General features: G+C 53.1%; 2 protein-coding genes across 12 annotated transcripts; both read right to left on the reverse strand.

The window, feature by feature from the left end:
- Positions 1 to 280: 280 nt before the first annotated feature.
- On the reverse strand, positions 281 to 8278 carry MYLK2 (myosin light chain kinase 2). 2 transcript variants are annotated; one of them, XM_017822636.1, is made up of 13 exons: positions 8213 to 8278; positions 6052 to 7295; positions 5503 to 6003; positions 5068 to 5369; positions 4094 to 4199; positions 3760 to 3853; positions 3489 to 3598; positions 2804 to 2945; positions 2559 to 2629; positions 2207 to 2335; positions 1733 to 1885; positions 1231 to 1363; positions 281 to 864 (listed from the first exon to the last, which is right to left on the reverse strand). In XM_017822636.1, the coding sequence occupies exons 2-13, from the start codon at positions 7236 to 7238 to the stop codon at positions 784 to 786; spliced, it is 3009 nt and encodes a 1002-aa protein (XP_017678125.1). In that variant the 5' UTR covers positions 7239 to 7295; positions 8213 to 8278; the 3' UTR covers positions 281 to 783. The 2 variants fall into 2 exon arrangements, with proteins under 2 accessions (XP_017678125.1, XP_017678124.1); XM_017822635.1 differs by having other exon boundaries at positions 5503 to 7295.
- A 2349-nt stretch (positions 8279 to 10627) lies between these two features.
- On the reverse strand, positions 10628 to 26619 carry TPX2 (TPX2, microtubule nucleation factor). 10 transcript variants are annotated; one of them, XM_017822639.1, is made up of 19 exons: positions 26485 to 26619; positions 25986 to 26106; positions 21654 to 21812; positions 21247 to 21369; positions 20947 to 21055; positions 20260 to 20391; positions 19715 to 19762; positions 19462 to 19581; positions 18896 to 19029; positions 18418 to 18575; positions 17850 to 18021; positions 17581 to 17719; positions 16915 to 17131; positions 16602 to 16700; positions 15770 to 15946; positions 15497 to 15643; positions 14830 to 14941; positions 13991 to 14178; positions 10628 to 13556 (listed from the first exon to the last, which is right to left on the reverse strand). In XM_017822639.1, exons 3-19 carry the CDS (start codon positions 21760 to 21762, stop codon positions 13446 to 13448), a joined length of 2295 nt encoding a protein of 764 aa, XP_017678128.1. In that variant the 5' UTR covers positions 21763 to 21812; positions 25986 to 26106; positions 26485 to 26619; the 3' UTR covers positions 10628 to 13445. The 10 variants fall into 10 exon arrangements, with proteins under 10 accessions (XP_017678128.1, XP_017678133.1, XP_017678127.1 ...); XM_017822644.1 differs by having other exon boundaries at positions 25986 to 26125; positions 26485 to 26563; XM_017822638.1 differs by having other exon boundaries at positions 26382 to 26525.
- Positions 26620 to 27866: the final 1247 nt, after the last annotated feature.

Here is a 27866-nt window from a genome sequence, read left to right on the forward strand (position 1 = left end):
GCACCAGGGTGAGGGTCCACGGTTCCCTCCAGCGTCATTGCCGAGCCACAGAGCTGGGAAGGGAGGTCGGGCAGCATGGGGGCCAGCGGCAGTGAAGGCAGGGCAGGGCTGCAGCATTTACAGGCAGAGAGGGCACGTTTTGGGTCCAAGAGCAGCAAGCACCAGGTGGCTGAGGCAGAGGGATCACACCGGAATGACCTTCCTCCTCCAAGGGCACGGGAAGGAAGCGTGAGCAGAGCAGAGACGCTGCGGGTCGGGCATCACACAGCCAGGCCAGGGGTGAGATCAGAAACCTCCTCTCCAGAGCAGCCTCACAGTCCAAGGACATATCAGTGGGGCCATTGGCTCGATGGGAACGGCGTAGGCTGGAGCCCCAGGAGCCTCAGCCCTGAGGTCCTGAGCCTGAGCCCTCAGCAGAGGGTCCTGAGCTCAGAAATGCTGCCCAGAGTGGTACAAGCTCGGCAGAGCTGCTGCAGGTGAGGATCCCAGCAGGGTCCTGGCCCCCAAGCAGTCCCACAGCTGCTGGATGCCAGACAGGAGCAGCTCCAGGGATGCAGCAGAGCAGCCTCGTGGTGGCAGTGGCACAGAGCAGAGGTGTGATGTGGGCACCAGAGCAGCATCCGGCACAGCATGGGCAGGGAGGGCGCAGTGCAGCTCCAGCTCCTGGCCCCTCAGTGGGCAGCTGGGACCCCAGAGAGATCCTGCTGCTGTCCAAAAGCAAGAGTGATGTGGGACTCTCTCAAACGCTTCCTCTCTGGCCTCGACCCCCCTGGGAGCCCCAGCTCAGACACCCAGCGCCGTCAGGGACCCTGAGCTGGTGATCTTCCTGAAGCGGTTGGCGGCACACACCCCGATGAAGTTTTTCTGTAAAAGGGAAGAGGAAAGGTGCTCATCCTATTGCGAGGGCTGTGGCCCTGGAGGCTGAGCCAGAACACGTTCTGGGGCCTGACACCACTCCTCCCCTAAAAGCAGGTCTTGGGATCCACTCAGGAGAGACCACCACAAAGGGATCTATGCGTGGTGGGGGTCTCACCTCGTGGGCACCCACACAAAGACTCTGGAGCTGGGAAGCCCTCCCTCCAGGCTGCCAGACAAGATCCCTCTGCACAGCAAGACAGAGCCACCCTCCACGTGCCAGATGCCATCCACCAGGACAGACAGAGGCTGGCAGCCCCTCTACCATCCCCCTCAGAAGGTGTTGACCCTCATCCCCATTTCTGCCCCCCGCACCTTCCAGCGCCGTCGCATGACGTATTTCTTGAGCAGCACCTGGGACTTGAGGCGCCGGTTGCAGCGTTTGGCCTTTTCTGCCAGATTTTTGAGCCAGGGATGCTGCAGGCACTGGTCAGCGCTCATCCGGGCACTGAGGGTGAGAGGAGCTATGTCATCTCTGCTTGAGCCCCCCCCCTTCAACCACCCCCTTTCTCTAGCTTCCCCGGAGCCCCAAAAATCCTGAGGGAGGAAAAACCTGCAGGGAGGAACCAGCCAAAAGGTTGTGCCCAGGGACCAGTGGGGCTGGGCAGGACCCTGGGGGATCCAGCATGTCCTACTTGGGGCGGGTGTCCCCTGGAGGGATGTGGGACTTTGTTGGGGACAGTCAGCAGTGGGGCAGGGCCCCGTGGGGTTCCTTGAGTGCAGGACCCAGGGGTTGCTGCAGAAGCAGTGCATGATACCCGGGGCAGTTCTGGGGATGCCCACCATAGGACTCCAGTGGCCACTGTCAACTTCACACCTTTTATCCTTGATGATGAGGTTTGAGACAAAGTCCTTGGCCTCATCGGAGACGCTCTCAAAAGTCTCCTCGTCGAAGTACCAGTTGGCAGCCAAGACGTTGTTGAGAGTCTCGGTGTCGTCATCACCCAAGAAGGGGGAGAGGCCACTGAGCCTGGGGGTGCAGGAGGGTGAGAAGCTGGGTGCTTTCAGACTTCAGCACCTTCCAGACCCCCCAGAATGGAGCCAGTCTGGCCAGGGCTGCCCCAGGGAGGTCATGTGGGGCTGTTGGCACTGTCTTGTGCTCCTGCCTGCAGCCAGGCTGAGCCTCTTCCTACCCTCCCACAGCCCCATCTGCCATTCTCCCCATCCAGCACCCCCACCTGCCCACCAAGCAGCTGAGTGCCTGGGGACAGCTCTGCACCCCAGGCAGCTCTGTCCCAGCACCCTGGCCACCCAGTCCAGCCCTGGCAGCCCTCACCCAGCCCTGACATACAGCATGTAGGTGATGACCCCCATGCTCCACATGTCTGTGGTGTAGGAGACCTGCTCGTAGTTGACCACCTCAGGGGAGAGGAATTCAGGGGTGCCAAAGTTCACCTTCAACTTCTCGTTGGGGTTGTACCTGCAGCCGAGGGGGGGAAAGTCAGCAGTAGGGGGACAGGCTGCTCCCGCAAACCACTGTTCCTCTCCAGCAGATGCTGCCCTTCCCAACCCTCCCATGCCAGCCAGGGAGAGCTGTGGTCAAAGCAATGGCCTAGAGTGTGTCCTGGGGCTCCCGGTGCCCCAAGGGCACAGAGAGAGGTGTGGGACAGGAGAAGGGAGGGAGCTGAGGGGGAAAATCTCACCTTCGAGCCAGCCCAAAGTCGATGATCTTCACCATGTGTCCGGTGGCAGAGACACAGAGGATGTTCTCAGGCTGTGGGAACAGGGTGACCATTGTCCCCCTCACCAAGAGGGGACATCCCCACTGCACAGGTCCTGTGGCTGACCCGTACCAGAGCGATGCTGACCCACAGGCATCCCTCCCACAGCTGGCTGGTGGTCTGCTGTCTCCCCTGGCCCCCACCACTGTCACCACCCAGCCCTGCACCTTGAGGTCGAGGTGGAGGACATGCATGTCGTGCATGAAGCGGATGCCCTCGCAGATCTGCCGGACGAACACCATGCAGTCCACCTCTGTCAGGTGGTAGTCGTCGTCGATGATCCGCTCAAAGAGCTCACCGCCCTCCACGCTGCATGGGGAAGGATCATGAGGTCACCTTAGGGGGGCTCTCTGCCCCAAACCATCCTCCTGCAGAGCCCCCTGTCCCCCCCAGGGACCCTGACCCAGCCCCACCATGGAGATGCTGAGCAGAGCCACAGTGGGATGTGTGCATGCTGGGGTTGGACACCCCCAAGGCAGGCACAGGGGGTTACCCCAGAACACCTCAGCTGCTCTGCGGTTTGTAGAGTAGAACACCTACAGCACAGCCTCAGCCTCCTTGGGGCAAGTGGGCAGAGGAAAGCGAGCTGTGCCAGAAGGACCTGGCTCATCTCCACCCTCGACGCAACTGTGATGGAGGGAGATGCTGTCCCGGCCAGGCAGAGCCCGAGCCCGTCTGTCAGCCTGGAGCAGGGAGGTGCCCAAGAAGGGATGAGCAAGGAGAGGATATTCCTTGGGGCCAACCTTCTGCTTGGTCAGGGGCTGGCACATCTGCTCTAACTCTGATGCATCCCCCATAATGGTGCCCCTCAGCCAGGCATCAGGCCTCATGGGACACTGTCCCAGCACTCACAATTCCATGAAGAGGATGATCTCCCGGGGTGTCTCGATGGCGTCGTAGAGCTGGATGAGGTTGTGGTGGTTCAGCTGGTTCATCACGTCGATCTCCAGCAGCACCATCTCCTGTGGAAGGAGCCCCGTGGTGGTGTGGGGTGTCAGCCCTGGCAGTGCCACCAGGACAGGCTGTCACAGCACCAGAGGCACACAGGACACAACGCTGCCAGCCCCCACCTCGGCCATGCCACCATGGCCATGAGGAACCCCCTGCCCAGCATCTTTAAGACCTTGTCCTTGGGTCCCTGCTTCCGGATCACTTTGGCTGCCAACTTGAGCCCCGTCTCCTTCTCCGTGCATGTGTGGACTTCACCAAACTTGCCCCTGAGGAGGGAGAGAAGGAGAGGTGCCTACACCACCAGCCACCCAGGGTTCTGGGGACCCCAGCACTACGCTGGGGTGCTGCCCAGTGCTCCTCTCTGCACCCATCCTCCCCCAGGTACCCACCCCATCACAACCAGAGGAGTCCCATCAACTCATAGCTAATGCCCAAGGCTGGAGGGCAACCTGGGGCAGTGCCAGGGGAAGCTGGGCATCCTTCCCCCTTCTGGGACCCCTCCTTACCCGCCCAGGATGTCCTTGGAGTTGAGGCTGAACTGGGAGCTGACGCTGCCAGAGTGCAGGGTGACACTGCGATGCTCGAAGGGCGCTGGTGGCGGAGGGACATCGTCTGCCCAGAGAGGAGGGATGGGATGAGAAGGGAGTCTGCTGGCCTGGAGACTCCACTGCTGAGCACCCCAGGGTGCCCTGGTGTGGGGTGAAGGCAGACACCCAGCCAAGCCCGTGGGTGCAGAATGCAGCTGGGTAGAGTGCTGGGCTGCAAACCAGGGGCTCCTGGCTGGGGCTGCACTGGGGACAGAGCATCCCCCAAAGGGTCCCTTGCTACTGCCCACAGCATGACCCTGCTGCATGGCACCCACCCTGCACCATGGCACTCACCCCACCACATGGCACTCATCCTGCTCCGTGGCTCCCACCCTGCTCCACGGCATCCACTCCCACCATCCCACGTGTCACGTTTGCCCTCTCCAGGCCACTCTGCTGCCTACCACCCACTCTAGGCCACTCGTCCTCCACACTACCAGCTCCTGCTCGCCCTCCCAAGACAGATCCCACACACAGGGCACTCCATGCACTCATTCCTGAGCCACCCTTTCCCAGGCGAGTCCAGGAGCTGGCCTCACAGGGATCCCACCAAGCACTCACTGCCCCCAAGCCCTGCCATCCCCACAAGGACAGTGGTGCAGGATGCAGGGACACACTGTGCCCTGACACTGGCCAGAAGGTCACTGTCACTCCCCAGGCTCCTCTTCTTCACAGTCAGTGTGGCTGGACAGCCCGGGAGGGGACACGACACATTTAGCCCTGTTTACAGTGAAAGAGGAGCTCGAAGGCCACCAGGCAGGTGACAAGCCAAGGACAGGAGCTGGCAGCATGGAGGGCCGTGCAGACAGCAGGCAGGGCCATGGGGTCCCCGGTCAGTCATCCCACAGAGGGTCCAAGGGGGCAAGGACAAGGCAGGCAACTCATGTCCTTACCCAGTATTTCAAAAGGGTCTTCCTTCCCAAAATCAGGGGTGAGGTAGGGGCTGGGGGGTGGCTTTGCCTCTGTCGAGGGTGGTTGCCCTTCAGGTCCGGGTTGCTCCACAACCCCAGCGGGACCCGGGGGCTGCCCTGTGGCACTGGGCAATGTCCTCTCCTGGGGGGTGCCGTGGGGCTGCAGGTCCCCCATGGCTGGCGGGGCAGGGCCAGGCTCTGTCGGACCCTCTTTTGGCTCCACCGCCGTGGTTTCCTCTGGAATCGTCTCCATCTCCGCCACCTCTGCCCAGGGCTGCTCCTCCCTGGAAGCAGGAGAGGGAGGTGAGCAGAGCCCAGCCAGCAGCCCCCGAGCCCAGCACCCACCTCTGCCTGGAGGGACCCAGGGCTCCCTGGAGCAGCAAGGGGGATCCCCCCATCCCAGGAGGGTGTGGGTACCTGTGGCAAGCAGCCGGGCAGCTCAGGCTCTGCAGCAGAGCCGGGCGTGGGGGCTCAGGGACCTTTGGTGGCTGTTTCTCCGTCCCCTTTGGTTCTTCCTCCCCTTCACCCTGAGCCTTCACAGTAACCATGGCTGCTGACTCTGTGGGCTCCTCAGCCCCATCTCCAGCCTCTGCTGCAGCTGTGGGGGCCTCTACCTCAGCAGCTTTCTTCCCTCCATCCCGAGCCTTTGCAGCCACTGGGACCTTCTCCTTTGCAGGATCTTTCCCTTCATCCTCAGCCTTTGATGCAACTGTGTTTTTTTCTACCTTTGCAGTTTTCTTCCCTCCATCCTGCACCTTCGCTGCTGCTGCGGCGGCTTTCTCCTTTGCAGGCTCTTTTTTACCTCCACCTTGAGCCATTTTTGCTGCTGAATTTTTTTCTGTCTTTGCTGCTGCCTTCTCTCCATCCTGAGCCACGGCAGCATCTGGGGCTTTCTCCTTTGCAGGAATTATGGCTTTCTCCTTCACTGGAGCTGGGGCTTTCTCCTTCTCAGGAGCTGGAGCTTTCTCCTTCTCAGGAGCTGGAGCCTTGTCCTTTATGGGAGCTAGAACCTTGTCCTTCACAGGCTCTTCTTTGCCTCCATCTGGAGTCTTTTTTACTGCTGGGGCTTTTTTTGCCTTTATCACTTTATTCTCCTCACACTGAGCCTTTGCAGAAGCCGGAGACTTCTCTTTCACAGATGGTGTAATTTTCTCCTTTGGAGCCTTGTTATCAGCTGGGGCTTGCTCTGCCTTTGCAGCTTGCTTCCCTCCATCTGAAGATTTAGCAGTGGCTGGGACCTTCTCCTTTGCAACCGCTGTGGTTTCCTCATTTGCAAGCTCTCCTTTGCCTCCATCCTGAGTCTGAGCTGCAGCCAAGGCTGTCTCCTCTGTGGGTTTTGCCTTCCCTCCTTCAGAGTTTGCTGCAGCTGGAACCTTCTTCTCTGTGGGCTCTGCTTTCCCACCAGCCTCAGGCCCTGAGCCCCCAGGGGGTTGCTCTTTCCTGAGCTTGTCCTTTTCTCCATCCTGAGCCTCAGTTACAGCCGGGCCCTTTGCCTCCATGGGTGCTGCCTGCCCTCCTTCAGGCTCTCCCAGAGCTGGAGCCTTCTCCTCCCTGGGCTCATCCTTCTCTCCATCCTTCTCCTTGGCAGCAGCTGGAGCCTTTTCTCCTTTGAGCTCCCCTGCAGCTGGAGCTTTCTTCTTCCCAGGCTCATCCTTCTCACCCTTCCCCCTGTCCTGAGCCTTGGCAGCATCTGGAGCATTCCCCTCTATGGGTGCTGCCTTCCCTCCTTTAGGTTCTTCTACAGCTGGAGTTTTTGTCTTCCCAGGCTCATCCTTCTCCTGCTTCCCTACTCCCTGGGCCTCGGTGGCAGCCAGGACCTTCTCCCCCACGGATGCTGCCTGTTCTCCATTGTGCTGCACAGTCGAAGCCTCCTCTCCTGGCACTGCTTCCCGTCCATCCCAGGGCTCTGGAGAAGACAGGGCTGTCCCCTGCTCAGGTTCTGGTTTCCCTCCTCCAGCCTCTCCTGCTACCTTCTCCTGTCCAGGGTCATCCGTCCCTCCATCCTGTGCTGCAGTGGCAGCCGGCACTGTCCCCCCTTGGGGCTGGGCAGCCTGGGGGGCGGCGGGGGCTGCACTGCCCTCTGCTTCAGGGGGGGCCGTGCCACCAGCCCCCCCCCCGGTGTCGGCACCATCCACCCCACCGCCCTGCTCCATGGGGGCTCTCCGGGCAGGAGGCAGCTGCCCTGCGGTGCTCCCGGTTCGGAAAGGCTCCTGCGGGAGAGAAAGCAGCAGCTGAGGGCTCCCCAGACCTGACTCCCCGCAGAGGGGCACGGCTCTGCTCCTGCAGGGATGAGCTGCTGCCACCCAGCCGGGAACCGTGTCCCCACTGCCCAGCCGGCGGCTCCCGGGCTGGTGGCACCGAGCCAGGAGCCCCACGTGGCCACCAGTCCCGGCACCGTCCCATTGTGCCCCGATATCTGCCCCGCGGTGACTGATCGATGGCCTGACACCGGCACCTGTCACCGGGTGCCTGGGGCCCCTGATGTGCGAACAGCCAGTGCGGCGCAGCCAGGGTGACAATTTAAGGCCACATCCCACCATGGCGGGGCAGGAGACGGCGGCTCCGGCCCCAGGCTGGCGGGTGCGGAGCAGGAGAGGTGAGCATTCCCAGCACGGCCCCAACACTGCTGGCCCCCAAACCACACAGCCACGCAGGCAAACCCCATCTGCTCAGGGGCTATGTGGGCCCCCAGACCCAGCAGCCACCGGCACTGCTCATCCCCCTGCCCTGGGGTAACCAGGTCCCCCAAGGGGACCTGTTGGTGCCCATGTATCTGCATGGGGCTCCAGCCCAACACCTGATCCCCAAATCTCCACTCTGCCCTGGGCTTCGCTGCCTTTCCCTGCCCGGTCACCTCCCTTCACCCTGTCCTAAAACACCCACCCAGATGCCAGGACAGCCCAGCCCCAGAATAAACCCACCAGCAACCATCCCAGTAACAGGGAAGTTGTTTGCTGATCTTACTAGAGCAGTCCCTGGGACAGCATTCCTGTGTCCCACAGCTGAGCATGGGGAGCCCATTGGGTTGGAGGTGTTCCTCCCAGGGCTAGGGGCTTCACTATCCCCAGGACTCCCCACCACCACACCCCAAGTGAGCAGCCACAGAGACCCCCCCCAGCCCCTTTACCTGGGCCGTGGTGCAGCGGGCGGTCAGAGGGGCAGCATCTGCACTGTGGCAGCGCCGGAGGGAGCAGCCTCTTCTATCCCTGGTGTAACGGAGCTGGATTAGTGCGGGCAGAGGAGGATCCTTTACAGCAGCAGGAGCCGTCCCGCTTCGCCTTTCCCAGCACCTGTTGCTGCTGGAGCCCGTTCAAAGGACACGCCACTCTCGCCTGTCCCTCGTGGGCTGGGGACACGCAGACACAGGGCAGGGGATGGGGACGGACCTCCCTCCTGCCCCAGCACAGCACCACAGGGAGGGCTGGCACACAGAGGTAGCCCAAAACCATCCCGTGAGTGTGGCCTGGGCAATCTGGACAGGGTCCAGGTGGCCAAGGTCTTCCAAGGTGCTCACAGGTGGCACAAGGCAGCCCCTGGCCAACCTATGGGGATGGTGGCCGCAAGCAGCTGGTGATGATGCTGGTCCTCTGTGCTTACCTTGTCTGCAGCACCTCTCAGGAGGATGTGACCCTGGCCAGGCAGGGGAAGGGACAGTGCTGCTGCTCCACATTGCCAAATCCCAGCTCTCAGTGAGGCAGCAGCGTCTGTGAACCATGGGCTGGGATCAGGCTTTGCCAGAGGAGCTGTGGTTCACATGTGGCATTGAGAGTAACACAAATCAGGATGGAGTCATGACTGTCCCCATGTCCCAAAGGTGCTGCCGTCCCATCTGTCCCTGCCCTGGCCTCAGGCACCCACCATTGCCACCTTGATACAAGAGCAACACTTGCTCAGTGGGACACAGAGGCTCCTGAGCAGACATGGTGCTCTCCTGGTCCAGCCTTCACAGCTTGGATTTGTTGCTTCACTGAACCCAGCTCCTTTCCCAAAATCCAAGACAGGACCTGGAATGTGACGAGGACCAGCAGGGATGATGCAGGAGCAGGTGCACAGCTCCAACCCACAGTGCTGATGCAGTCGTGTACATGCAGAGGTTGGGGCATCACCACACCCACAGCTCTCGGGGGCTGTGACACCCACACTGCCCATTCCCGTGGTGAACATGAGTCCCCCCCCTCAGCCTCCACAGGGCACACTGTCAGGAATAACTGTGCCTGGACAGCAGGGACTCTGCCCACCGACTGTCATCGCCAAAGTACAGTTTGGAATTGCCCTCCTTCGGCCGAGGGCTGCCAGACACCTGGTGGCCACCAGTGTCACTTCAGGCACGTACTGCCACCACCCCGCCAGCCTTCGGCTCTGCACCCTCCCGGCAAACCCCGGGTAGAAGGAGCACATCCCCACAGCCGCTCCACAGGCACAGGAGTCCAAGTGCCACAGCCGTGCCCCACAGCTCCCTCGAGCTGTTGGTGCAGTGAACGCCGGGATAAAAAACCTCTCCAAGGAGAGGAGCACCCACCTGGACACCAGCCAACCTTCCCAGGATGCTTGCAATCTTACAAGCTCCCTGGGAGCAAGGTTGGTGTCTGGTGAGGAAAGCTAGGGACAAGTTGAGGAAGCAAAGCCCTGGGAGCAGGAACTGGTGGCCATGGAAATGGTTCTCCAAAGGTCATTGGTGACCAGGTTTGGCATTATTACAGACAAAATTCGTTTGTGGGCAGAGGGAAATAAGCTGAAATCAGACTCCTCAGCAGAAGGAAGTGTAGAATTGAAGAGTAGGAGGTGTTACACCCCAGGATTTTGGATGCCTTGGTCCAAAATCCCACACCCCAGGGAGCAGCACAATGATCTGTCTCTCTGCAAACCAGTCACCACCCAGGGTTCTCAGCCTGGGCTTGGCTTTTTTTTTTTTTTTCTTCCCATTCAGGAATTTAAGCCAGAGCCTACATTGGCTGCAGCTGGAAAACAGCCTGTCCTGGGGATATCTGGCAGTGCCTCAAGCACGCTGTTCCTTAGCGACGCCGTTGTCACAACTGCAGTAGCACACTTTAACCTTTATGCTTTCCACAGGAAGGGAGGCTCTGAGGGGCCAAAGCCGGCCTGTTCCCTGGGAAACCCTACACCCCAGCTAAATCGAGCAGCAGGGCAGGCTGAACAACATCCCCACCTGAATCCCAGCCATGCCACTGTAACACAAACCAGTCAGGCTGTCCGGCCTGGCGGGCACAGCTTAACTGCTTCCATCAGCACCCAGGGCTTCCACAACGCGCTGCCAGCATGCCATGACAGGTGCCATCAAGGTGACGGGGAAAGACAAGGAAAAAATCCCACGAGCAGCAGAAGGGCACCCAGAGCTAGGCAGCACCTTGAGGACAGGAATGCAGCTGCTGGTGGGCAGCACCAGGGAACACCAGTGTGGGCTTGAAGCACCAGGACATACCCACATGCAGAGGGTACTCGCCACACTGGCAGCCAACAACAAGCTTTCCTAGTGGAGAGGGAAGGGAGAAGCAAAGCTGTGATTTGAGAGCATCATCAAGCCTTTTCATAAAAACTTTATTCACTAGATAATCAGATCTTGCAATTCAACATAAAAGTCCAGGAAAACATTGCCTTTTAGTTACAGCTCTAGTCTGAGTTCAGCAAATTACTTTGATAAGAAATTATTTTGGGTACAGCTCAACTAGAAATTCATCAGAGGAAGATTTTGTATCCAGCTCTCCTCACCTCCCCTCCTCCCACTCCTTGCTCTCAAGGAAGGCATGTAAAGGTTATGGGGTTTAAGTTCTAGAATAGAAGAATGTTTTTGCAAAATCCATGCAGAGAGAATATAGATTTTACACCAGTTTCTCAACCTACCCCAACTCTAAAGGTAGGTGCTGGAACAGTACTCAGTTAAATCTTGCTCCAGTCCTGTAACTTTATTCTCCCTGACACTGGGAAAATCACCTGCCCCCTTTTCCCTGATGAAGCCTTGACCAAACCCCATCCTCTCCAACATCCAGCTCCTCCAGGACACCCATCTCTTACACACTTTCTACACTAGAGCACTTCTTTCACCATGTCAACACCTCCCTCCTAATTAGGGGGCAGGTCCCACCCATCGGCCTGTGGGAACGTGGTGGATGACTCCAGCTCAGCCCAACACCCCATATCCTTGCAGGCACAGCTGCCTGAGGTTCCTTCCACTCTTTGTAGTGCCTGGGGAATACAAGAGGCCGTGTCTGGGGGAAGATGTAATGTCTTTTATTAGACCCAAATGATACCGTTGGGGGAAAAAACTGCTAAGCTGTCAGGCACACAACGCCTTCCTCAGGGCAGGAGCAAAGGCCATATAGGGCCATCAGGGAAATCCAGCTGGTCCATCCTTAAGGGATCATTGGCTGCTCCAGCTCCATAGCCTCATTATCCTGTTCCCCTTTACATTCTTCAGCAGCTCATCATCATTCCAGCTTTCTCCTGACTCATCATAAATATTTTCTGCTCCTGCTGCCCACACACTGCTGGCTCCAGAGCTGGCACTCGAGGAAGCAGCAAGGATTCCCTGACTGCACATCTGAAGTTCAGCCACGTCCCTGTCCAGTAGATTGCAGGGAACAGCTCCACTGCAACAGAAATGGGGTTAAGGCAGACTGGCCAGATCCACACCGATCCTAGTTTTCAAGAAGAGGATGCTGACACATCCCTCTTGCTCCAGTCAATCCTGTAAATTGTCACAGCAGCAGTGACAGGAGCTGTTCTGGCCGTCTTGTTACCCTGAGCTCAGCAACATGGGGCTACCAGCAAAGTCAGAAACGTGTGGCTGAAGGCATCCTGGGTGACTGGGTCAACCCTTTCAGGTGCAGCTCTGCCACACCTACGCAAAAATCCTCAAGGGAAGGAAAAGTGTAGCTTGAGCAAAAAGGAGCCACAGCTGAGCTCACCATTTCCAAGAGGCCACACTGCTCCAGAGTCATTCATCCTTCAGTACCAACACATTTCCTCAGCCCTCTGGTTCTCCAGAGTTCCTTAGTTACTAACTGCAAAAAACCTTTAATTTTTTCAAGAACCCTTATATTTCAGCAGGGGGGGCTTTTTCTCTTTTAATCCAAGCAGAGAAGTTTGAGGCTGGTACTCTTTGAAACACTCCCATAGAGACTCCAGCTGTTCTGCCATGGCATCCCTTGAGCATCACACTTTTTAGAATTCCTGCAGAAACATAATCCCTCAGGTACAATAAATGTTCATTTTGGAATTTAGCTCTCTGAGGAATTTCTCCCTCTGTTACCTCCCCCAGTTTAGGAGTAAAACAGCAATTGCTTGATGTTCTTTGGCAAGGATGAGATGGCACCTCTAACCATCCCCTCAGCTGGAGTCTGACACCTCAAGTTTGAGCTCCTTCTCTTCTCTACCCAAAAATCTGAATAAAAGGCCACACTCTAAGAATACTTCTCCAATAATATCTGAATTCAGAGGAAATGAAAGCAAGTGTTTGCCATAACCCCCAAACAAGACAGTTTGTCCTACCTGGACACATTAATTCTAAGTTTTCCTTTTTTCCCTCTGTTCCGAACAGCACAACAGCAGCAAGCAGCCCTGCTCACGTGTGTACCAGCAAGATACAAAGGTAAAAACTCAGAGCACAATACCAAGGTAAGAAATAATTATTAAATTTTTAATCTAAATGTGACTTCACAACGCTGGCAGTTTTGTTCTCTGGCACATTTGAGCACTTGGGCTATATTTAACTCTGCTTGCTGCCCAGACTGGCCAGAGACACTGATGTCTCTGTAGCCAAGAGACCTGCACTGGCAGGAGCTGGGGCAGCAGCTCACAGCAAGTCATTTGTCAGTTAAATTGTTCCCCAAATAGAAGGGCTTCAGCTATAAAAGAGCAAGAAGGTTTAATGCTCTAATGTACACAGAGAATTACTTTAAAGCATGAGCAAGATTTATATTGTTCATCTAAACATCATGAGAAAGGTCTGACCTGCACTGCACTGGCTTGCAGGAGCCTCACATTATTTAACACAATTCAAGCTTAATACAGATTAAAAGGCTAAAAACCAGACACTTGAAAATAACACTTAGTGTACAAAGACAAGGCAGCTCTGCCAGATGCACGCATCTGTACAGTCAGCCTTTACCAAAAACTCTTCTGCAGGAAAGGGCCTCAGCCCACTAGCCAGAGACAGCAATCATATTAGGAAACTTTATTTAGTTAGGTGGGATGCCATAGGCTCAAGTGGAGTTAAACTATTCAGTACAAAGAAACCAAGGGTAGGAGTTCAGGCAGAGTCACGGAAAAACAAATGTTCCCTCTCTCCTATCAAGGGAGTAGAGAGGGACGGGATCTCCCTCCTAATATCATGTGGGTGCTCATCAGCACCGGAATCTATCTGAGAAGTTGGGAGACTTTGGCAAAGTCAGTAACTGATCACTGGGCTTCACTTCTACGCTGCGGTATTTGCGTATTGGGTTTGCCTTGTGAACCTGTAAAAAAATAAATATAATCAAGGACACAATGAAGCAAATGGTTGCAGTTATGATGAAGCTAAAACTTGCAGGTGAGCCATGGGTGGGATGAAGGCAGGTGTCTGAGACCAACACACTGCCCCAGGCACTGGGAACATGCACAGCACATGTTGGGGTTGTGGGTTTTACAAAGATCATTCTGCTCTGATAGCTACACACGTACAGCTCCAAAACTCAGCCACTCAGCAGAGCTGCCTTCTTTATTTGGGTCATTTTGCAGGTTTTGGTTTTTGTTTTTAAAGCAGTTTTAAAATTAATGAGGAATTAGTTTGCAACAGGGAACCTTGAAAAGACAATCTTAATGCAGCTCAGCAGTGACATGAGCTCCTTGAGGATATTCCCACATTCCTTCGGGTTGCTTTACAGCCCTTGCTCAGAAACAGCTCACTTACCATTTCTTGCCTTAGCTTAGCAACTTCTTCCTTTTCACGCTCCTCTTGTTCCTGCCTGATCTGCTCCTGATACCTCTCCCTTACAGCTTCTGCGTCTGCCAATCGCTTTTCAAATTCTTGCCGTTCTTTTGCTCTTCTTTCCGTTGCCAGCTCAAAGCTTTCAGGAACTACAGAACCAGAAAGGCTCTCTAAGTTAGAAACAGAGGAGACAACATTGGTTCAAAGACAGTCAGGTAAAGCAGAGAGGTACTAGTGTCAGTGGAAGCCTCCCTTCGGAGAGCTTCCCCTTGGCAAGGGTGGTTAGGAGATACCTCCAGGCTTCAGGAAAAGAGAAAACCTTGCTCCCAGACGTGAGCAGTGTTAATGCAGACGTCACCCCACCACGGGTGTTCTCATAGGAGGGAGCAAGCACACAATTGTTAGTACAAACAAGTTTTCGGTTAGTTTTATGCTCTACAAAGCTCAGTCTACCCAAGCAGTAGATGCCTTCATCTCATTAGAAATGGGAGGAAAAGAGTGACAGCTCTGCAGAAATGCCAGCTGTCTCTGCAGGGAGCTCCTCACATTCTCTGTACCCTTATCCTGAGCTGGCAGACATCAATCATCTGCCAATTGCAGCAGAGCTGCTAAATACAGCTGCCATGCTGGAGCAGGATGGGGGGGGAGAGGAAACCCGCCCGCTCCCAGGGGACACAAGCTGTTAGGCAATTAGTTGATTAAATGCAAGGCACTATTGGCTGTGCTGATGAAGAAGAGGCAACAGCCAGAAAAAACACCACTTAATTGCATCAGTCCTAAGCTACCCGCCAAGCCCGTGTAGCAAGTACTTGTAACTCCACCTGACAGTAGTTTGTGTTCCTTTTTGGGCACGAAAGGCTCCTGGTACACCACTGTGTTGGGACGAGCTTTAAAACATGCTGCCTCTTTCTGCTTTTTCAAGTCTTCTTCGAGCTGCAGGAGAAGAAAGCACATCAATGCCAGGCATAAAGAGACCATCACCCCCTGACACAGACTCCAGCACTCCCAACAACTGAAAGAGCCAGGTTGACTTAGTCAAATCATTTCCATAGAAAATCATATTAAAGCCAGAAAGATGTGTCACTTGTTGCCTGACAGTTACTTTGCCAAAAACAGCTTGAAGAAAGTTTCAGGTGTCCACTGCAGACTTCACACGAGAAAAGCAGTATATTATTTATGTGTCAATAAATCCCCAAGCAGAGAGATGGTCAGCAAAGGGATCCAGCTGCACAGAGTTGCTGCTTAGAAATCACCCCATGGCTGTTCGTGCAGCCGTGGTAAATCCAGTGATTTACCATAAAGTGAGAAAAATAAATAACCCCAATCCACCAATCTTTAATCCACAGCTCAACTCTCGTGCCAAGGACAGAATAATTCACTGCTCAAACTCAGCTCCTGATTCAACTCAAGCAGGACACTTTTCAGAGTTGACCACAACTCCACCAGCTGCTTTAAGTCCAGTCTTTTCCATTATACTTTTTATTCTACCTGATGTTTCCAGCTCTCGAGCTTGGCAGCTCCCCGTTCATCCACCTGCAGATGGAATGGTTCAGGCTGGGTTGGGGCTTTGACCTTTTTTTCTGGCAGTTTAACTTGGTCAAAGTAAGGCAGAGGCTGCGCTTTGAACTTCGGCACCTGAAACAAACAACTTGAAATATTTCTCGTCCTTTCCTTGGATTTCTAATAGACAACAGCAAGAGGCAGATCCTGCCACACTCCTTTTACTGAAGGAGTGGAATCCAAGGCAGCTTCAATTCTTACCTCTTCCTTCTGAAATTCTTCTCTTTTTTTCTCTTTTTGTATTTGCCGCTCTTTGTCCCGGGCATCAAAAGAGAAGGGGCAAACTTCCACGTGCCTCTGCTCTGGCATTTTGGGTTTGAAGGGCACTCCGTAATGTGGCATAGGGTTAGCTTTGATCACAGGCACCACCTCCTTTTCCTAAAGGGATATTAGTGTTAGGATCTGATTTTTTATTTTTGTAGAGACCACAACTCCTGCCAAACAAAGCCATGAAGAGCTTTGAATGAGCTCCTTTAATAAGAGGAACAGCAGGGTCAAGTAAACACTGGACACTGCAAAAATTAGCAATCCAAGAAGTGCCTATTTACTGGCATCCTGACCCATAGGCTAGTTCTTCCTCTTTCTAAACCACTCTCATTTTTAGTACTCATCCAAATTAGACTTTAATGTCCTCTTCACAAGAGGGAAAGGAAGAAGCACATGGTGCATTCAGAATCCTGCTCCCCACCTCGGGGAGAAAGGTCATGTGCAATATCTGCCCTCCATGACAGAATAGGGAAGGGCAATGTCCTGAGAAATCTAAGCAGTTCACTTTCCTCCTTCATAGCAGCAACACTTCGGAAACCCCCATCAGTGCTCTTGTATTTAAATTTCACTTCATATGAGAATTCAGTTTCTGTAAAATGAGTAGCAGTAACTCAAAATTGCTTTGAGAGAATGGCACAGACAAAGGTGACCAGTGGAGGAACTGCTCACAGGAGGGCAGACGCTCCCCAGCCCAGAGCATCCTACCCACAGCCAGAAGCACAGTGGTGGGACCTGGGCCTGGTTCCAGCCTAGTCACAACCGTTACCTTTTCTTCCTCTCTGCCAGACACACGGGTTCTGCTTTTCAAGGCAAAGGCTGGAGACTTGGGGACTGTACAAGGAAGTTCTTTCTTCTCCGGAACACCCTGTTCAGAAGAGCCAGTAAGGAGTTACCCAAGGCCAAGTGCCAGGAAAACATAACACAGAGCACAGGACGTACCTGTTGCAGTTCTTACCTAATGGCAGACACTGTTTACTGGAGATTATCAAAATACATAATGCAACACAGCTACAGGCATTCTGAAACTGATTGCCACCTCAGTCCTAATTCCCAGGTCTGGGTATTACCAAACTTCTTACCACAACATCCTCCAGGATTTTTGTGGGACACGGCCTGGAATGGAATTCAAAGCGCTCTTCCTCCTGCCGCTTCTTACTCTCACGCTCCTGAATCCTTTTTTCTGTTTCCAACTCGAAGCCGATGGGTTGTGTGACGTTCCTCACACAGGGTTTCTTGGGCAGGAGTGGCCCACCCTCAAAGATTTTGTAATTGAGTTCTCGCGCTTTGAATTTGTACCTACACAGCAGAGATGGAGGCAGTCACCTATACATTGTACATTACTGGGCAGCTCTAGCTAGCAACACTTCCTTTGGTTTTGAAACAGCAAGATTAATAAGGAAAACATTATGAATTGCTTTCCTAAAAATACAAACCTTTGGCCACCAGGAGAGTTTTGAAGCGCATGCAGGGTGTATACTCCTATACTGGGTTTGCTTTACTCATCATAAGCTGTACTGAACTCAAGATCAGCTCTCCTAAGAGCACTTTCTTCAAAATGAATTAGCTACTTTTCACTTTTCTACAACCCACGAGCCATCCACGAGCTAAAGGAATATCAATGGTTTTATGCTACTCTTTCTTTTACACAAAGAAGGTATTCCTGAGAAGCGATATTTTGGTATCTGAAAGATATTTCCAGAGTGGTACATTCCTCCCTTGGAGGACTAGAGTAAACATTTACTTACTGTTGAATTCTCTCTACTTCCTCTGCTTCTAACTCTGCTGCAGTTTTGCAGGTGACAGGTCTCGAGCGCTGCTTTGTTCGGAGCACTGGTGTTTTGGCACAGGTGAGCTGAGGCTTCACAGACTTTCCTGAAACTTGGCCTGTGAATTCAAGTCAGAGACCAGCAGTTAATGGCAAGGCCTACAACAGACACAGACTGCTTGCTCAGAGCAGTCAAAGCATCTCTGTTGTTCTACCACCATCTCTGTGGACACGGGCAGGACCACTCACCTTCTTCCTCAGGTTTCCTGCTCCTCAAATGGTAACGAGAGGGTGTGCGTTTTTGGAATGCTTCTACCTGCTCAGCAAAGGACACATATTCTGATGTGGTTTCGAGTTTTCTTTTGTTTCCCTGGGACAGGTTGAAAGGTTTGGGGACAGTGGGTCCCTTTGGCACTCGCATCTGGAGACAGAAAACCACAGTCAGTACGGCCATGGCCAAGAGGCTTCGACAACATTTCCTTCCCCTCACTGAAGAGAAGGTAACACTTTAACATTAAGCATAAATGTTAATACTCTGAACACACACAAGTCATATTGGGAAACTGTTGAAAGCAGAAGATTAAAGCATGAAGTGGAACGACTGGAAGATCTGACATTAAAGAGCTCCTTTTTCCACAAGGTTTCTTTGGAGTCTTGTGGCAATGAGACACATGGCAAGTTCTCAGTTGGGTTTGCACAACACCTGCCCCTCCTGAGGTAACTGCTCCGTGGGTCACCAGCATGGGTGTTGCACAAGCAGCAAGGAGGTGACATCAAGAATCAGTCAGCCAAGTCCTGGCAACACTCTGGCTCTCACCGGAGAAGGGGGATGCTTCCTGAGTACTGCTGCAAAATCCAGCTCCTTGTACTCATTCTCAGGCTGGCTTTCCACATTCTGTTTAATCCTATTCTCTGTGCAGAAGTGGAAATCAATTGGCTTTGTTACTTGACCAACAGGTCTCTTCATGGGTTGTCCTAAAGAAAAAGAACACTTAAGAATTGGAAGCCTTTTGGAGTGGGATGGGGGTGTAGGATTTGTGGGGATAAAAAAAAAAAAGCATTTAATATCTAATAACTAGACAAGTTTTTAGAAAACTCATCTTTAACCCTTCAAAACACGACAAAACCCAAACACTTTTTTTCCAGGCAGTTTAGGGGTTGATCTACATTAAAAGCCTCCTAATATTTATCACAAAGTGTGGAATGTTTGTTTCCAGAGGTACTTGCACAGCTCTGTGCAGCACTCTCCAGATGAGCCCAGTACAGCTTCAATCTGCAATCCAGGCAGAGCCCACCTGCTCCAGCAATAGCTGCTTTCAGAGACTCCTCGTTCTTCTTCCGCAGCTCCATAACCTCCTGCTGCAACTGCTGCATCTTTTCAAGTTCCTGCTCCTCCGTACTCTTCAGCTTGCTAGAAGGTTTGGTCCTCCTGCAGAAGCACATTAAAGACTGAGATATTCCTTCCTGCTTCCCTGGTTATTAGCATGTTAGTGCAAGGAACATGCTTATTTCTGACCTCACTGCAGGAGCATTCCTTGTTATAAAATCATACTCTTCAAAAGATCTGCTTGGATTTTGTTTGCTCAAGAAATCTCACAGCTAGCTGCTATTCTGCAGAGCCATTTGCTGTGTGCATGCTCAATCCACCAGCAAGAACAACTTGTTCCTCAAAAGAAAAGCAAAAGCTTTCCAGTGCACAGGTTCAGCTGGTGAAGTACATTTCATCCTAATATTGTTGCCTTAACCCAGTGTTTACTAAATGTGATACCATCACATGCTAACTTGAAGCTGGAAACACTCAGCCAGGACTGTCACCTAAATCAACCATGATTAGCAGACAAGTCACAAGAAAGCCACGTACTTCAACATTGTTGGCGTGGAGGGCATGAGTGGTTTGCTTTTCTCTCTCTCTGGGGACAGGTCAGGATCCTGTGAGGGCTCTGCCTTTGTAGATTCTTCCGTCTCCTTTCTGCTGCCAGAACTAAGAAAACGACTTGTTAGAGCAAACCACTCCAATTAACTGTGTTCTAAATGAAAGATCACCTGCAGTTCTCACCACCATGTATAACACCCCAACACCTGGTGAGGTCTAAGGTATGCCAGGCTGGCCTTACCTCACCATAGGCCCAGGCAGACTGTCCAGTTTTCCCTGGTATCTAAGGCTGCAGAAGGGAAGATGAATTACTGAGTTTTTGGAACTTTTCTAGAGGAAGGAGTACTGTACTGTGGTACAGCAGCATTTCAAAGATCACACTTCAATTTCCTGACCTCAAGCTTATCACCATATGATACTTTAGTGGTTAAGCTAATTTGAGAAATATTTGAGCTGTGACTCTTTCATAACTTATGACTAACTGCCTGATGACTTCCTGATGGATAAGTTAAGACAAATTTAAAACTAACTGACTGACACTGAGTAAGGAGTAAGAAGCTGAAGAAACCCACGCTCATTTCATTCACATCTCTACTTCCAAACAGAGCAATTCCTTCAGCTCTTACAGCCATTTCTTGTTTATGAAACCAGTATCAGGAATCAGTTCCAGGGTTAGGTTCCCCCTAACCTTTGTGGGAGAACCCTCTCAGCCAACTGGAAATCCTTTCCAAAGGAACAGTTGTATCCCCCTTCCCAGCCTCAAACAGAAGAACTTTGATGACATACATTCTCATTTTCTTCAGAGGTGGAACCTCTTCCTTATTATCCAGGGCATTAGCAATTCTCTCTGCTTTGATTCTCCCTGGCTGCTTGCGCTGATGGGTTTTTCTTGGCTTTGCAGCTGGTCTCTTGCTCGTTCTAGATTAGAACAGAAAACAGGGGTCAGCTTTCCTGCAGATCTGAGGAGACACACGACCTAGATAACACTTTTTATGTCAGTGCACCACCTAACTCCACCATTCCCACCATGCAAATTGCATTTAAAACAACAATCCAAATGCAGCACGATTTATTAAAGTTTAGCAATCCCTAAACTTAGTATTCTTTGGTATATGCAAGCATACAGAGCCCCTTGCATTCATATGAAGAACGAGTTCTGCCCAAGTCAGACAGATATAAACAAAGAAACTTTATAAGCCACCTCAGTTTCAGATGTCCTCACATTCCAGAAGCTCCTGGTGCTACCAAGTCTCATTTGACAAGTATGTGAGACATTGCATTACATTTCCACCCTAGAGACTGTCCCTCCAGTTTAGCCAGCAGATCAGCTGTCCCAGTACACAATCTCCATGCTGGAGAACTCCAGCCCCACAGGATGACCCAAGAACAAATAGAACTGCAGATCCTGAGAGCAGAGACCTAGTTAGTTACACCATCATCAATCATTTTGCAAACTGAACACAAGAATTTCACCTTTGAGGGGCCTCTGCAGGGGCAGCAGCTCTCCAGGTCGCCAGGGACCCAACGATGTTCTGAGAGACCGCGTGGGTCTGTGCACCCTCTGCTTCACCATCGCTTTCACCTGAGAAGGGGGACAAGTGTCAGCTCATCCATATACACATATAAAGAACACCTCAAATTAAAACCATGTGAGACCTTGCAGACAACAGTTTATGAAGATGGTCCCAGAAAAGCCAGACAGAGGCCTTTCCATTTTGCCAGTGAAAAGCAGGTAAAATTAAATTCCCTGCCCCCCATACTATGCCAGCTTACTCATTGTTACTCCTTGTGATGTGAAGGCAGAGAGAACATCAGGCTTTGTATAAGCAGGGCTGCTCTGTGAGACCTTTACCACATTTTCTGCAGGAGGGATATTCTCCATATTGGCTTTTTGGTCTGTCAGGAGAAAAAGATGTTCACTATACATAGTATGTTAGGAATTTTTAACAATACATCAGAATATCATTATGAGGTTAACAAAGTCACCTGTCAAGTTACAGACATTAAAGTTTAAATTAAAAAAAAACAAACAACAAAAACAACCCCAAAGCCCCATGCATAATGGATGATGCAGCTAAAAACATGAATAACCAATTGGCACAGAAGCCACACCCAAACCGAGGATAACACTGAGGCCTCATCCAATGAGAAAACAAATCAAGGAGTTGGAAGCAACTTACCAAACCAGGAGTCTGCGTTGTGTACATCAGCATCATCCTCACTCAGAGTTGCAAAGTTGATGCAGGTGTTTGGGACATCAAAGGAATAGCGGGATTCTGATCTAGCCATCTTTGCTGTCACACTGTCCCCACGAGTCCTCTGCCTGCACCACTACAGTTCTTTAGACAACAACAGGGTGTCAGTGGAATCATCCCCCATCTCTCTTCCTCCTCAGGGTTTCTAGGGAGAGGCACTGGGACAGCCTTTGGCACAACCCCCCCTTTCTTGCACTTCACACCTTTGGGCAGAATGCCTCTTGAGCAACGCAGGGGTTTATTCTACTGCTGATTGGCAAAGCTAAGGAGACCTCACCACTGTTGACATTTGCAGGTTCAAAACTATCAGGAAGATCAAGTTTTGAGGGTTTTCTTTGTACCTGTAGGTGCTAGAATTGTATTTTTAAGACAAAGTAAAGTACAAGTCTTTTCCAGAGAGCAACTGATTTGCACTTCCTTCCCTCACCACTGCACAAAGAAGAGTTCTTACCCTTACAGGATTTACAAAACTGATGAGCTTCACTCCAGAGCACTGCAAAGCACAGCCTTTCTCCCTCTGAAGAGCTACAAACAAGAACTAATGACACAAAGGTGCTCTTCTAGAGAGTAAATTGATTTTCAAAGCAGGAAAATGGCTCTGTAGAGCATTGTTACCGGGCAAAAAGTCAGAAGGAGGGCAGTGTCAGGCCCTCCTGCATTCCACACCACTAGCCCAAGGCTGGCCAGGCTATAAACAAACCGAGCACTGTGACCATGTCAAACAGTCCCTGTAGTTAATTAATGGAGCACTGACAGCAAGAGGAGTCCCTGTGTCAACAGGTGATATTAAACTCAACGGAACAGGAACAAAGCCAGCGACAAAGTTATAAACCCTGAAATTACATCAAAACCTTTTCGCAAAGGTGCTTTCGCGGTGCCTCGCACAGCTGCGAGGCAAAGCCCACGAGGATGTTCTAAAACCCTCCCCGAGGAAATCACCTGAACTTTGCTTTTATGAGCCCAAGCAACTCCAAAGCAGCGTATTCCTAATCCACGCAGCCTCAGCCCTAAACCATCTGTCTAGGCAGACCACACATGGTTCAACCCAGATGGTGTGTGCTCCATAAATAAGGAAATGCAGTGTTTAGGGGGTACCACGGCTGGTCACAACCTGAGGATGGCTGCACTGAGAAACCGTCAGCTCCCCTGAGCAGAACTGTGATAGTCAAAGGGAAGAATGTCACTAGAGAAGCACCAGCTACACGGCTGTGAAGATGTCAAGGTAAGGCCCAAAGAAGGCAAATAGAAGAATCAGAGCCAAAACCAACTGTAACTGAGCTGGAGACATGGCTGGAATCAAATGCTTTCCTACTGCCCTTAATCAAGATAGAGTTTCTGTCAACACGTTCCACTTTTTTTAAAAATCAAATGCGTCATCTGCATTCTCCCCTCACCCTCCCCAGTCAGTTCACCAAGTCAGAGCTCTGGGCATCATGTTTCACAGCTACTTGTGCCCACTGCTACACTGCTGTGGTTCCCAGCTTTTTACTGTGTAAGGTCCTTATTCTCCCATAGTGTCAGCACTCTCATCACCGACCTCATTGCTGACCCCTTCTCTCTTCCCTTCCCTCCATCCCAGACAGAAGAGAATAGTCAGGAAAAGAAAGGGATTGTGTCAATGCCTCAGGTTCATACTCCAAAGTTTTTGAAATAGACAACAGGGAGGTAAAAGTTATTGTGACTGAACTCCAGAGGGTCCATTTCAGTCAGATGAAGTCATGGTATCCACTTTTCAAATCCCTAGGTATCCTCCAAGTCCTGCCCAGCACAGGATTGACAGTGAAGCAGCAGTTCACTGAAAGGCATCTCCCTCCTCCACCCACCGACTCAGTTCCCGTCGGCCAGGAACGTTCCAATGATTTATCACTCCAAAGTGCCACCACAAGGCTCCTGCAATCCCCACAGGCTCGGTTGGGCACAGCCCGACCCCCGCTGCCCACTCCCTGCAGGCGTTTTAAAACACCTGGGCAGGATTCTGACACCACAACCACATTCATCTCAACCCAAAATTCTTTCTCTCTGCTGTGGCACTCATCCACCTGAAGTGCGCTCAGGAAGTTTCTTCTCATTAATAGGGCCATTCCCCTAATTAGCAGGCACTGTGTGCATTTCCCTGAGCGTGACTGCGGGCACACTGTAACCCTACACAGCTCCAGCGTGGATTTAAAGCCTGACCCTGCTCTCCCCCACATCCATCACCTCCTGTGTCGACATAGGTGTCCCCAGCCAGCTGGGGAACCCTCACCCCCGTTCTGCAGGATCAGCTTTCACCTGGTTCACGGAGCTGCTGGGGCAGGAAAAGAGGATCTGCTCTTTTCACTTTCAAAACCACCTCAAATTCCTTTTATAAAGCAACTACCTGATTAAAACCTTAATTTTCTTTCTAGGTCTGCTCTCTCACTGAGCTAAACGTGCCTCCAGAGCAGCAGAGCCATATCCACACAGAGGAAAAGGCAGTAGGTTCCTCTGGATGTCAGGTTTCTTTTGAGTAACTACACTTTGGCACGTTCCAGAAGAGTGCCTTGGCATGGTTTAGATTAGTTAGCTTTGAAAAAGGATTAAGCTAAATTGGAACAAGCATTCCTATCCCAGAATAAGACTGATCCAACAGCAAGCACAGTAGGTATTTTGGAATAACTTCACACCTCACTCTAATCCAAATTAGCTTTAAAATACCGACACGATTCCATCACAGACGTGATCAGTATCTTTCTCTCAATGTAGTTGTGAATTTTGTGCCAAAAGCAGGAACAGCAGACCCTGCCTGGACAAAGGACCTCCCAGCTGTGCAGGACATTGTGTCAGAGAAAGGATGCAGCATTCCAAGATGAGAAATCGAGGTCAGAAGCAGAGAGAACAGAAGAGTCTGAGTTTGGGGGAGTAGCAATGGCCAGACAGGCTATTGATAGGGACACAGGCAACTAGTGATAGAAGAAAATAAAAGAGGAGAAATTTAGATTGGATATTAGTGAGAAAGCCTTCCCTGTGAGGGTAGTGAGGCACAGATTACCCAAAGAAGCTGTGGCTGCCTCATCTCTGCAAGTGTTCAAGGCCAGCTTGGACAGGGCTTGGAGCAACCTGGGATAGTGGAAGGTGTCCCTGCCCATGGCAGGGGGGTGGAACGAGATGAGCCTTAAGGACTCTTCCAACCCAAACCAGTCTGGATTCTAAGGAGGGCACAGAGAGGGCACCTTCCTGCCACCTCACAGTGCAATTAGATAAACCCCCAGTCACCTGGGGATGACACCTCATCACAACACACCAGCGGAGCTTCACAAGCTACAGATGTTACTTATGGCAAATCCCAACAGGATCAGAAAGCAGAAAGAAAATAAGAGCAGACACAAACAGGATATTCCAAATTATTTCAGCAGATAAGTGCAAAACCAGTTGATCCACATGCCTCAAAACCCAAGATGGGCAACCAGGAACAAGCAACAGAAGCTTCCCCAAGGCTGAGGCAGCTGCACAGCAACATGCTGAGGCAATTCCAGTGCCTTCTACTGGGCTCCAACACCCGCTGCTGCTTCAACGCAGGACACTGCACTAACCAGGCAGCTTCTTTATTGTCCTTGAACCCTGAGCTTTCCATCCCTTTTTAAGAGATAATAACACATACAAAACTCCCAGATGCTTTTCAGTGCTTAATGTGTAAATTGGACCATTAGAAAGGGCTGGAAATTGCCTCTCTGTAGCTACAGTCCCATCACCACAGCCTGGTAGGAACCATCCCACCCACCACCTGAACTGCTTCCATATGATGCCAGAAGCTTTGGAAAGTCATCCTTCATCCTTGCTTTTCCCTGAGCAGGGTGAAGTGAACACTTCTAACAGACTCTGGATCTACAGCTTCTCCCTCCTCTCTAGTGCCCCCCACTCAGTGTTCAGCTGCGCTTCTCTGTAGCACAGAATCAACACTGGGTTCACCATCCCTGGTACAGAACTGCGGCAACGCTGCTGTTCCGTCATGCAACGCTCAAATTAGGGGACAAACCCTTTATCTCTCCCCAGCTGAGAGCGGAGCCCGCAGGGAGCTCCGGGTACCACCCCGACTTACAGCGAAGGGAGGGGAGAGGTGCTGGCACAACCTTCGCCGTACTAACGGCCCGGACCCGCCCTCGCCCCCAAAAATAAACAGCCCTGACAGCTCGAGCTCCCTAAATGAGATCCCACAAGTTTCAGAAGACACGAAGACGGGGCCGTCTAAGAATAGCAGTTCAAGGAAAAGTAAATTATTTTTAGCCAGTATAACCTCACCTTATTGTTAGATTAAGTTGAAGGTCTTCTAGCTTAAAAAAAGCACCGCACAAAAATAGCTCCCTTAATGCTTTTTCTGTTACTTGAGCCCGGCTTCGCCTGATTAGCTTCCCTTCTTTTCCTGTAAAGCAGAATTTTGCCTGAGAAGAAGTAACAGAGTGAAATTGTGAAATACACCTTTCCATCAGATTTTGTAATATTTTTAAGGACTCGGAACTTCACTTCCGAGGAACCCACCCAAGCCCAAGGCTTGTTCCAGCACCGCGATGCTACTGGGAGAGCAAGAACCCTCCGGCTCGGCCCCTTCGCGACAGCGGTTTCGGCCACGGTCTGAGCGGCCCGAGCCACCTCCCACCTCCCCGTACAGAGTCGCGCCTTCGGCCCCGTTACCGATACAGAGGCTCGGGGCAGCGCCGTGTCCTCACAACCAGAGCAGATCTGGAGAAGAAGTGCCAAGGCCGGAGTTGGGGGGGGTTTCGACCCAGGCCCCCTCACTCACCCCAACGCCGCCGCCCCGCGCGGCGCCGCCGTTAACGAATTTCAAACAGGGCCCGCCCGCCCGAACCCACCAATCAGCGCCCGCGGTGCGCCCCCGCCGCGAGCCAATTTGCTGGACCCACCAGAGGACCCGGATGAGACAACCAGGGCTGCGGAGTTGAGCGATGCCCGCAAAGGCCTATGGGAAATGTAGTGCTCATTCGAACAGCGACACCGAAGGACGGCGAGCTGTGAACCACAACTCCCATAATGCACTGCGGGGCGCGCTTGGCTAATCAGGCGATGCGGCGTTTTGAGTGACATTCGGAACGCCCTATCAGCGGCCAGTGGGCGGGTCCCGGAGCCGGTGCCAGCAGGACCGGGCAAGAGCTAACCGCAGGCAGGCCTTGGTACGACGGCTGTGCTAGTGTTCGCTGCCCGGCTTTCACCCGTTGTTCCTCACCAAATCAACCCCTACGACCCCTGGGCACGGGGAATGCGGCTTCCACCGCCTAGTGACCCAGATTCCCGATGCTGCAGAGGTAAAGTGCCTCTATGCACAGCGGCGTTATCGACCCCGAATCCTGCGTAAAGCTCCCCATGGCACTTGGAGAAGGATGGGCAGCCGTCTGCTAAGGGCAGGGCCGGCCCTGGATGCCACAGCCGCTTGCACTGCTCGCATCAGCCTCCTCTTACAGCCCCGCCGCAGGCTCCTGGAGCACTGTGGAGACACAGGACACCCAGGCTAAGCCCAGACTGCAGTGAGGAGCCGGGGGCCGTGCCCGCAGGCGGTTCCGTGCCCGCGGAGCTCCCGGGACACCGGGCCTGGAGCTGCGCCCTGCGCGCCCGGCAGGGGGCGCTACAGACTCGCCCTCCACCCGACACCTCCGCGCCTGCGCACTGTGCCCGCCGGCCCCGCGCGTGCGCTCCGCGCCCACGCGCCGTCCAACAGACGCTCCCCGCCCAGCCTCGCGGCACCGTGCGCATGCGCACCGCACCCTCTCCCGCCCCCTCCCACTCTGCCGCACCCCCCCGGCCGCTCGGCGGGCGATGCGGAAGGAGCCCCGAGATTGCTGAACTGGGCCGAGGCCCGGCGGGGCTGCTGGCGACCCCCGCGGCGTCGCTGCCAGCCGGGCCCGCGGGGCAGGGCTGGGAAGGACGGGGACCCTCCGCCGGCCGCTGAGGTAAGGGGCGGGGTAGGGCAGGCCGTGAGTGACGGGCGGCTCAGCCAACGGGGAGGGCGCGCTGCCGGGGCCCCGCCCCTGCGGGGGCTCTCGCCAGCGATGATTGGCTGGCGGGCCGTGCGCCGTGTCGGGCCTCGTGCGCGGGCCCCGCCCCCCGGGTACGGCGGCCGCGGGGGGGCGGCCCGGGACTGGCTCGGGCACCGGCGGGGGGGCGGCCCGG

This window comes from Lepidothrix coronata, unplaced genomic scaffold, assembly GCF_001604755.1.
Source record: "Lepidothrix coronata isolate B3197 unplaced genomic scaffold, Lepidothrix_coronata-1.0 Scaffold99, whole genome shotgun sequence".
Classification (NCBI taxonomy): Eukaryota; Metazoa; Chordata; class Aves; order Passeriformes; family Pipridae; genus Lepidothrix; species Lepidothrix coronata.

Bases quoted from the DNA above. Each gene is read 5' to 3' on its own strand.
- MYLK2 (XM_017822635.1), bottom strand. From the start codon at position 7,238: ATGGAGCAGGGCGGTGGGGTGGATGGTGCCGACACCGGGGGGGGGGCT. The intron at 3,854-4,093 runs GTAAGGAGGGGT...CTCCCTCCTCAG, and splicing joins TCCAAGGACATCCTGGGCGG to GGGCAAGTTTGGTGAAGTCC. The intron at 2,336-2,558 runs GTGAGATTTTCC...CCTCGGCTGCAG, and splicing joins GACTTTGGGCTGGCTCGAAG to GTACAACCCCAACGAGAAGT.
- TPX2 (XM_017822639.1), bottom strand. From the start codon at position 21,762: ATGGCTAGATCAGAATCCCGCTATTCCTTTGATGTCCCAAACACCTGC. The intron at 18,022-18,417 runs GTGAGAGCCAGA...TTCTGTCTCCAG, and splicing joins GGAAGCATCCCCCTTCTCCG to ATGCGAGTGCCAAAGGGACC. The intron at 14,179-14,829 runs GTGGAGTTACAA...TTTCTAACTTAG, and splicing joins GGAACACAAACTACTGTCAG to AGAGCCTTTCTGGTTCTGTA.